An 11,333-nucleotide genomic window follows, 5' to 3' on the forward strand; every position below is an offset into this window, starting at 1 on the left:
CTGACTACTACACCACTTACAGCTAAATCTTGATGGACCACCCTCTTTAGGATGCCAAATTCCTATCAAGTTTTGCTACTTTTTTAGGAAATTAACAACTACAGCTATTTGTCTATATTGTTCTATTATCATATTGGTATAATACTTCATCATGTCTTTGACTTCCCCAAGAACATTTGATGTACTAGACTCATAACCATGATCATCCACTTGCCATTCAACTGGTCTAACCACCTAATTAGGGATCGATCCTCTGTGATTAGTTGGCATGAAATTAGAGTTTGCCATTTGGATTCCATCATTTAGTGGAACCATTTGACTAGCCATTGGCATAGTAACATTAGGAGGAGCCAGCAATGTGGGCACATTTTGCATGCTTTCTCTTCCATTCCAATTGGTCATACGTGTACTATTCACACCTTCACTTTCACTTATCAATGCGAAATTATTTTCAAGTCCTAGACTCAAATTTAGATTAGGCCTAGATGTGTAGGCTGCTTGTAAGTGTGACTCTGCCTCCTCTTCTCATGTAATAGCAATGTCTTTATCAGCAAGAGTAACATTACTCAATTGCACTTAGATATTGAAGTCTAATCCTTGTAAAAAGTACTACAGTTGGCCAATATGTGGAGTAGGAATACATGTTTGTAATTTGTGAAACACCTCTTTGAGTTTCTTGGTGTATGCTCGAGCATTATCATGTGACTCTTGACGTATCAAATCCAAAACATGTAGCTAATACTAACTACCTCTCTTAGGAGCAAAATCTCTTTAGAAGGCTGCATAAAATAAATCCATCATGGTCATGGTTCTGGCTTCCAAGCCATGGTATCACATTGTAGCTCTTTGTTTCAAATTCATGTTGAAAAACATCATGAGATGTCCTTCGCCTTGAATTCAACAATTGAATATTAATTTCTGGAACTCACTGATGTGGAGCTCTGCATCTTCCTTTGCTAACCCATTAAAAATAGATAGAAGAAAACCTAAGGCTAGCAAATCTGGCATTCCTATATAGGTATTGCAATGGGTTGTGCCATCATGACGACTGGGTTTTGCTCTAGGGGTTTGTACCAAAGGGGTTATACTCCCACTCAAAGTACATTGACTTTTTAGGGAAATGGAAATGCTAGAGCTTCCTTCTTCCCTTGATAGACTAAGTAAAATATAAATTGGATCAATAAGACCTCTCACTCTTAATGATATCGGATTGTTGTATTAGAAGAATATCTCCTAATGATCTGAGCTCACCGCATCTAGCCCTTTCATCTCTTTCTTGTCATTGAATCTAGGCGTGATGGTGCCTATCAAGAAATAACAGATCTATTCAATGCTCTTTGGCATAAACCCTCATTACCTCGTGGCCAGGAGCGTTTGGAGGCTATACATTGATCACTACAAGATATAGGCCTTATACCGACGTTTAAAGCGACGAAAATGCAAATAACAAAATTTTCCCCCATTGTTGCAAAATGCGTCATTATTGGCGACGCCATAGAATAGTCGGTATTGGCGTCGCTATCAGTGTGGGTATTGGCATCGCTATCAGCGTCGCAAATGCGACACTGATAGAGACGCCAATACCGACGCTGATAGTGACGGTTTGCGACATGCATAATGACGCTAATAACGATGCGAGCAGTAAAATTTGCGACGCTAATAGTGACGGTAACAGGGAATTTTTTTTTGTGGCAGGGTAGCAAGCTGCCCTGCCACATATAGCACTGTGTGCTTTATGAGAGCCATACAAAATAGTTTCTGCACTACTGTGTACAATGCGCTTGCAAACAAAAACAATGTATACTAAAATCATAAAACTGATACATGAAATAAATACATGATCGCATAAAAAGCGATTGGTATAATCATGATAGGATATCACTAATACATAGAAAATGTCTACATAGATCAGGCGACTCAAAAATAAAGGTGTGTGAGCTCCAGGGATCCAAGGGCGAGCTATACATCCTCGTCCCCCGAAAGCTCGTCTCGCCGCAAAGGAGCATCAAACGGACTCTGCAGAAAAAGAAACAACACATCAGTCCACCATACAATAATGCATTCAAATATCTCATGGTAACTACGGACAAGAAAGATGAGTGACTTACAGGGCCGTTGCATCTATACAATCGCTCAATCAATGCAGTGAGACTGTGCCTCTCTGCATATCGAGTCTCAAGGGCAATCAGATCACGATTTGTAATGGAGTGCTGCAAAGAAAATAAAATGCTAACTGTTAGAAACATGATTGTTAGTACAAAGAATATTTCAAAAAAATAAACAAGCAAAATAAAAGAAAAACTTACAAATCCTCCAAATATGTCCTGTGGCCGCCGCTCCTAAGATGATGGACCACTCTGGCCTCGAGTCGTGCCCTCGCCGCCTCGTGCTGCTGACTCCAACATCTTGGAGAATCTGTAGCCTCCTCCCTCAGTCGGCACCAGTCGTCTGCATCTAACCACTCGGGCTTTGCAGCCCCACTCTTGATTGCCTTGCGTGTGTCGGATCGTCTATGTGACATGTATGCATGCATGCAATCCATCATCCAGCCCATAGAGAATCTATCTACTGCGGCTGGCACCGGAAACTCCTCGTGCAAGGATGCTACTATGTAGTCCTTGCTCCCCTCCGGTATGTTCTTCCAATGATCCAAGACGTTGTGCCGAAAAACTTGTTGGCACAACTCTCTCATGCGAGCCATCACCCTCCTCCCCTCATCATTCATGATGATGGCTCTTGACCTACTATCGACTAGATATCCATAACCCCCTGGAGTCTGCCTAAGATGGGTCCTCTCCCATCTGCATCCATGCTCCTGGGCATATCCAGGAGACCCCTGTGCATCCGGTGTATCGACGGGGGTAATATCTCTCTGAGTGGCACCCACAAGGGTGCCACCTGCTGAAGGCTGCGTAAAAGCCGGAGTAACTGGAGTAGACGTCCTCACAGGTGTGACAAATCTTGGAGGTGACGCAACTCTAGCTGAACGACGAGATGGAGACACCTTGTCCGTGTCTCCACAGTATCCACGAGAGTGAGGAGTCACACCTGTATCCCGTGTCGACCGCAAGCTCACTGCCTCTGTATCTCTACAGCATCCCCCTGATCTCGATGCACTCCCTCCCTCTGGCCCAAGTCGTGAGCGTTGAGCTTGTTTGCTCGAATTCGAAGCATCTGATCGCGCTGAAGCAGATCTAGTAGAGCGCCCTGACGAAAACCGAGACAGCTCTTGGTCTGCCATCTCTTTGAATCTGGCGATCAGGTCTAGAGACATGCGTGCGAAGATGTCCTGTAACTCCTCATCGCTTATCCCTCGACTCATCTTGAAAATGTCACCTGCACAGACAAAAAATGATGTTAGAATAATCAATTTAAATCATACAAAGCATAGCAATATAAATCATTAAAAAAAATCTCACTTAAAATGCATATCTTATGTACCCTTATAAGCGATTGGTCAACGAATTGAGTAAGTGGATGCTTCAAGTATGAAGTATCCTATGGTCACATGTTAATCTCCTGACAAAACTCCGCATACACTGGAAGGTCGATAGACATGTCACCAGAAAAGAATGAGTCCGCCTCGTTCTCAAAGAATTCTTGGACTCCTGTATTTCCATCATTGTTAGCCGATGCTGGCTTTAAGCTTTCGACGGCCTCCACCCCTTGCAATATCGACCCCTCTATTTGCATATTATCTTCATCTATGCTCGAAACATCGCTTTGATCATATACTCTCGCACTTCGGGGAGTTGAAGGTATAAGATACCACCATCGAGGTTGTCGGGGGTTTGGATAGAAGATTACATGTTCACAAACACGTACAAGAGAGTTCAAACCATTGTGACATAAACCATGTCGTAATACAATTAGCAAGCAAATGAGTCCATGCACCTATTCACAATGGGCCGGCAACACAAAGGTGTCACGCAAATCCTTCCATTTTTTTTCGAAATCTATTTTGAGAAATCCAGATGGACCTCATCGAACTGTTGCTCTAGCTCCTCCAAGTACCACTTTGAACCATTGCACATCGAATAGTATCATGGAGAAGCTACGGTAATCCACCGTAACAATACTTTGCAAGTTCCCAAAATACTCCATCTCATCCACAACCGTGTTTGGATCCGTTGCTCGTCGCCGGCTCTCTTGCTCGAACCTTGCCATGACACCACAGTCCATTGTGGAGCGCATTTTGTCAATATGCTCCACGCGAAAATGCCGTCCGCATGACCACGCTGCACTATATATTTTGTACTGTACATTGAAACACTCAAATTAGATGTCTTATATAAAATTTAGATACGACAGATTCTAAACCCCTCATCACCTTTGGACTACATCCCCTCGAGAATTCCCACTCCTCCATTGAGACCTCTGTCTCTTCGCGAGACGCTGCGGTCAAGGCTCCATGCAACCATCGCGTTGACATAAACCGTAGCATCTCCTCCATGCCTTTAGGATATCGAATCAGTCGATGACGCGTATTACATCAGAATTTAGCTCGCGCTTCCTCTCAATCTTGCCTAGCAATCTGGTACTTGGTGAGCCACGTCTCCATAGAGGCAAATCCTCACCCACCAGCAAAGCACCATACAAACTGCTAGGTTGCAGTTGCTGTGTCAGTTCCTCAACCAATTGGTTATCTTACTTTCACCCTTACTGCCAGAGAGCTAAAACCTACATGAAGAATTCAATTACTCCAACTCAAACCTCATTACCACAGAAGCTACCTCATTGAGCTGATTTCAGTGTGAACATCATTGAGATAAAACCCTTGGAACTAAGTAAACTGCCATAATGATTTACCAAGAAATATTCCAGCATGTCAATTCTGATTATGCTATTCTTTAAGAAAAACATAAGAGAGAGCTTACAGCTAGCCAGCTTCTTAGAAAGGTGCCCTTTACAAAAACTGTCCACCTTGCACCTTACCTTAAGATTGATAATCTATCTAGTAAAGGCTCTTATGGCCTTAGCTAGCTTTTATAAACACACGAGAAGCTACATACAAAAAGGTGGCATGTGTTATATTGAAAACTTTAGACTCCCTAGCTCATTAATCACGTAGATCCATGGCTTGATCAAAGTTAATAGGTAGCATACCCAAAGTGCTGCCATCACCAAAATTGGTGCCTTTAGCAGACATCTCAATGGTAGACTTGCCAAAGTGCATGCGCACACACACCTCCCGTGCTTTGCCTTTCGCCATGTCCTGTGAAATGTCAATGACAATACTACCCTCTAGTTGACAACCTTCAGCAGTTGTGTATGAAGGATTTACCTCTTTTGTACTACTGTATAAAGAGAGTTTCATCTTTTTCTGGTTGCGATATATGGGGTAGTATGTATGTTCTACACTCTGATCAATGAGAACTACATCATCCATCTTGACATGCACTGAGAAAACATTTTTGCACATGGCATTGCCATCATCATCCAAGAAAAGGTAACTCAATCGATCAACTCTATCTCTGAAATATTTTGCACAACGAATCTTGTAAGTTTTCCTGGAAACCCTACATGATATGGGCTGCTTTGACATGCTAAATAACACAGCCCCTTGACAAATTGCACTGCCATGATTTGGGGGATTGTATATTCTTCTAACCTTCCCTTCAAAAGCTTCACGAACTCTTTTCAACAGATATGGTGAAGCTGAGAAGTCTCCCACCAGCAGGATTGCCTTTATTCCATGGACCAGTTGTTCCTGTATCAAGTCTATAACCTTCTGAACTTCAGGATTCATTATGTGTTTCAAGTCTTGACATGATAATGTTAGCTCCCCATATTCATGCTGAGGATACCCGGCTTTTAGATCCTCCTTGGACCACATGTCTGCAAGGGCGTGTGGCAAATCAATCTCAGCAAACGGTGGATCCATTCCATCGAAGGTACACTTAATGGACTACCATGCCTGTAAAGGTGGAAAGCTTGAAACGGTAGGATGGCTTTGTCTTCAGAAAGATAGGCAAACAAGGAATTTTGGCACTCAAGAAAGAGAGGAAATTCTCATCAACAAAGACACCACCTCCAAGGCATCCAGTACTCTTTGTAGCTTCCTTCACTTCAAAATTTGTACCAGGAACTTTCTCATGCACAACCAAATCAATAGTGGCTCCGCCCACATAAACCACAGCAAACCTTTCCCCTTCTCTGATGGACAGGAATCTAGCATTTTGGAGACAATGCAAAGATGTAGCCTCTGGCTCCAGAACTACTCTTAATGGATGAGGGCTTGCATCCTTTGAGCATGTTCTGCTTGACACTCGACCATACCAGCTTTCTAAGCACATTTCCTCATCTTTTGCTTGGCAACTTCTGCCCATATTGTTGGCACGGTAAGACACCATTGAATATCCTTCATCATCAATTTCCCACCATACCTGTCCCTCAGGTAATGCAAGATACATTGTGATATTTTCTTGAGGTAGTCGACGATGAGAGACTCAATTGAAAGGCCTTGAGGAAGAGCCTTCGATTTGGATTGACCTTTGTAAGGAGCTTGTTCTGCTAGATATAACTTGAAATCACTCATGAAAGTACTTCTGCAAGGAAGCAATTGCATGCATGTGACACTCGTCTTGATGGCAATCTCATCAATAAGATAGCTGCTGTCAGGACTGTTTGAATCATCACTAGCTTCTGCCGGGCTCTCTTCGCTGGAGGCTGTAGACGATATCGATGTGGACGTCGAAGGCGAGGAGATGCGACGGTATAGCAAGCTGGTCTGCGTTTTGCAGTAGCGCACAGAGGAGGCCTCACGTTGCAGGGGCCAATTGCGGTTGATGTCGTGCACAGATGTGGATGTCGTGCAGGGGCCATACCCTCTCTTGCTCTATTTGCCTATTATGTTTAACATCTTATCTCTTTTTCTCTCTCCTCTCATTCTCTTTTTTTTCTCTCTCCTCTCCCTCTCTCATTTCCTTTGGCTCTCTTCCTCTCCTTCTCTCATTTCTTCTCCCTCCCTCTCCCTCTCTCATTTCCCTATTATGTTTTCTTCTCTCCCCCCTCTCCCTCTCCCTCTCTCATTCCCTCTCCCTCTCCCTCTCCCTCTCCCTCTCCCTCTCTCATTTTCTCTCTCTTCCTCCCCCTCCCTCTCTCATTTCCTCTCCCCCTCCCTCTCCCTCTCTTTAATTTCCCTCTCTTTCTCCCTCTCCATCTCCCTCATTTCTTCTCCCTCTCTCATTACATACGAATTATACAAAAAATAAATAAAAAAGAGAGAGAATACACTCTCCCTCTCTCATTCCCTCTCTCTCTTCCTCTCTTTCTCTCTCATTTCCTCCCCCTCTCTCTCCCATTTCGTCCCTCTCCCTCTCTTTAATTTCACTCTCTTTCTCTCTCTCCCTCTCCCTCATTTCTTCTCCCTCTCACATTATATACAAATTATACAAAAATTAAATAAATAAGAGAGAGAATACACTCTCCCTCTCTCTCGTTCTCTCATTTCATCCGCCTCTCTCTTCCATTTCCTCCCTCTCACTCTCTCTTCCTCCCCCTCTCCCTCCCTCCCCCATTTCCTCCCTCTCCCTCTCTTTCTCTCTCATTTCCTCTCCCTCTCTCAATATATATACACAAATTATAAAAGCAAAAGGGAGAGGGAGACAGAGAATGCACTCTCCCTCCCTCTCCCTCTCCCTCTCCCTCTCCCTCTCCCTCTCTTTCTCTTTCTCTTTCTCTCTCTCCCTCTCTCTCTCTCTCTTGTTCTCTCATTTCATCCCCCTCCCTCTCCCTCCCTCCCTCTCCCTCTCCCTCTCCCTCCCTTCCCCTCCCTCCCTCTCCCTCTCCCTCTCCCTCTCCCTCTCCCTCTCCCTCTCCCTCTCCCTTCCCCTCCCTCTCCCTCCCCCTCTCTTTCTCTCTCATTTCATCTCCCTCTCTCAATATATGTACACAAATTATAAAATCAAAAGGGAGAGGAAGAGAGAGAATGCACTCTCCCTCCCTCTCCCTCTCCCTCTCCCTCTCCCTCTCCCTCTCCCTCTCCCTCTCTTTCTCTCCCTCTCTCATTTCCTCCCCCTCCCTCTCCCTCTCCCTCTCCCTCTCTTTCTCTTTCTCTTTTTCTTTCTCTCCCTCTCTCTTTCTCTTTCTCTCCCTCCCTCTCCCTCTCCCTCTCTTTCTCTCTCATTTCCTCTCCTAAACAAGCAAAAGAGAAAGAGAATTAGACCCTAAACAAGCAAACGAAGGAGAGAATGGACTCACCGATGAGATATGGCGAGGGTTTGGCGGCTCTTCTTCGCGATGAAGGCTCCTCCTCTCCTTCGCGAGTGACGGCGGCGGCAGCGGAAAGTCTTCTTCCTCTCCCTCTCTCACGACGGTCGCTCTCTCTCTCGCTTTCCCTCTCAAAACGATCACCGAAAATGTGCGAAATGAACCCGCACTCGGTTTCGGCGTGTTTTTTTCCCCTATGGGGGTTTAAATCCTTGTAGTGGATCTAGCTAAATCATGTGTTTGTATCAATTTGTAGTCCAATGATTTTTCCCATCCCAACTCTAATAGAGGGAGTATCCAATACATAATGTCTAACACCTCATTGCACACACATATAAAGCATCCCCCAGCCGATCGTTGTGGCTCCTATAGCTCTTCTATATCCTAGAGATTGGCCCTAGGATATGCGCCATCTCAAACATAGAACACAATAGTAATATTGTCCACTCTTTCAATAAAGCATTCCAAGAGAGAATTTTATTTCCTCACATAAGAGTCCCCATTTAAGAGAATCTATCAATTCATGTAAAACAGCTCAGGGATCCTTATCCTCTCATCATTAGTCAATAGGTTTAGCAACCAATTGCAATACATATGGGAGACTTCCTCTTTCTTGATATTATGTATAAGAATGCAAATGCAAGGTATAATGCCATTTGTGCTCAAATAAATTAACCACAAATCAGCCAATGTGTCGTAGAAAAAATATTCTTTCAATGATTTCCTTTCTAATGTATTGGCTCATTGCTCCTTTTAAAATATTAAATGAACCATATATTTTTCATTTTAATGTACAAGCATTTATATTTCTATGTAAAATTCTTTACATTTTCACTTCTTTATGCGTTCATTTATTATGTAGGGTGTTTCCTATGTTTCACGATATGTTTTCCATAAAAACACAATCTAAATGACCACTTTAACACACAAATAGGTGTAGATTGAGGCAAACCTCATGCTCTAAAACCATTATACGCTCACGGACTTTTTCCTAAATTTTAGTTATTTTTCTCACCAAAACTAATATTTTCTATCAAATTTTTATTTTTTATGTTTTTAAAAATTTTAATTTTTAAATTTATGAATCTTATGACAATTGTGATTGAGCATTACATTCAATATAACTACATATGAACACCATTTGAACCATAAAAATCCATAAAACTATCACTTTTCTATTAAATCTTGCATTATAAGTTTAATAATTTTGATTTTCATTACATGAATTGATAGAAATTATTGATTATTTTATAATTTTAGATATATTCAATCATATTCAACCATTTTTAATAGTTTTCCATTACAAGAATGAAAGATTCATCATAAAAATTCAATAAAAGACATGCTCTAATTCGCATATGAATGCATCATATTTCAAAAATGAAAAACCATTGATGCTCTTTTATAGTCCCTAACACCTCCTTTGCGCTTTCTTGATTTGTCTTCATGAATCTGTACCCATTCCCCCCCTCATCCTCTCAACCCATATGAATCACGTTTATGGCTAGAGGAAAAGAGAAGAGAGAAAGATTGAAATCTAAAAATTTCATTTGATGCATCAAATCTCATGTAGTCCGGAGCAATTGGACACAAATAATTGCTGCATCTCAGTCCCAGTATAAGAAAGGATGATTTAAATAGTTTTGCAAAATTCTATTTTTTGATGGATTGAGAGGTTGCCAAAAAAATCACGCCCACCCTTCCCCCCCAGTCATGTTTCTTCATTGCATGCTTCTTTTAATCAAGCATAAGCTCTTAACTTACAAAAAAACTAGTTCACTCTTTCACATTCACACTGTCTTGCAAGTGGTTTCAGTCTGGATGATGGAGGAGCAAATGACCTTCAATTAGCATCAAAATCTATTATCTTGGAATTTACCATGGTCCCTCACTCTCACACACTTACTCCCTCACACTCTCACACTCCCTCCCTCAAGCACAAGCTTAAGCAAGCAAGCAAGCAAGAAGAAGAAGAAGAAGAAGAAGAAGAAGAAGAAGAATAGAAGAGCTACTTTTGGCCACACACAAGAATGAGCTTCTCATTCACTTTTTAACTTTATATACAAAATCCTAAATCCCTTATCCCCTTTTTCCCATTTTTTGCATGGCCGGCCATGGCCTAGGCCCTTTTTCCCATTGTCCTCCTATCTTCCTAGCTTCCTTCCTACTGCCCATCTACCTTTATAATTTGCACGGGTGAGAGCTTGACACTCTTAAAATAAATCATGGTGCGTCTTGCACTCTTTTACAAAAGTATTGACTTGCGTTTTTTCTTGTGTGCCTTTCTCCTTGATTTAGGACTTTTCTACACTTCTTGTGTTTCCAGATTCTTCTTGGTGCGCCTTCGTCTTTCGTTTCACTTTTGCCTTGGCCTTGTCTTCTACTTTAGATTTTCCAAATTTTCCACCTTGTTCCTCTGAGGGTTAACACATATCCAATCCAAACACCCCCTCTTGGGTCATAAGGCCTTGGGTGGGTCTCATAAACTTGAGGCTTTTGAACCTCCATATACATACTCAAAATGTATCCATCAATAAATATATAGCAACATGTCTGCTCTTTTTGAATCCATTGTAATGGAAGCGGCCCTTGGGACCATGTTGTTTCATCATCCAATCTATGAAGGCATCAAACAAAGCATTCAAACATTTTCCACCTATGGAGCATCACATCTAGCATTCTCTATATGCATATCCTTTAGCGCATGAATCTTATCACAAACTACAAGTGTGTCCTACATATCCTGTACATACATAAATACTTCAGTCACTTTTTGCTTCCTTGCATCACATAAAACAAGAGCTCCATACGTCTCCTCATCATATTCCCTACTTCATAATAGCAATAGATGCATCAATAGACTCCAACATAACCCTTGTGAATTCATGTCTTCTTTGACCTGTAATAGTGCTTGAGTAGGCTTTTCCTCCACAAGTCTCCCACAAACTGCCTTTTTATCTTGATAATTTTGATTATATCATCATTAAATCATGCTTAGCAGTACCAAGAACCTTGCTAAGGATAAGCTCAACCTTGCTTCTAAAAATGCATTCCTTAAGAACTTTCTTAATGTCGGTAGGAGTATCTGCATCATACTACAACTTATAACCAAGTTGCTTGAC

The 11,333-nt window shown here is 42.0% G+C and overlaps 1 protein-coding gene across 1 annotated transcript; it reads right to left on the reverse strand.

Moving 5' to 3' along the window:
- Positions 1-5,059: 5,059 nt before the first annotated feature.
- On the reverse strand, positions 5,060-5,884 carry LOC148040215 (uncharacterized). Its single transcript, XM_087663339.1, has one exon. The coding sequence runs from the start codon at positions 5,882-5,884 to the stop codon at positions 5,060-5,062; it is 825 nt and encodes a 274-aa protein (XP_087519465.1).
- Positions 5,885-11,333: the final 5,449 nt, after the last annotated feature.

The sequence above is a fragment of the Lygodium microphyllum genome, chromosome 2 (assembly GCF_053477565.2).
Source record: "Lygodium microphyllum isolate KBCC chromosome 2, Lygodium_microphyllum_v1.1.10, whole genome shotgun sequence".
NCBI classification, from domain to species: domain Eukaryota; kingdom Viridiplantae; phylum Streptophyta; class Polypodiopsida; order Schizaeales; family Lygodiaceae; genus Lygodium; species Lygodium microphyllum.

Excerpts from the sequence above, each read along its gene's own strand:
- LOC148040215 (XM_087663339.1), bottom strand. The coding sequence starts at position 5,884 with ATGGATCCACCGTTTGCTGAGATTGATTTGCCACACGCCCTTGCAGAC.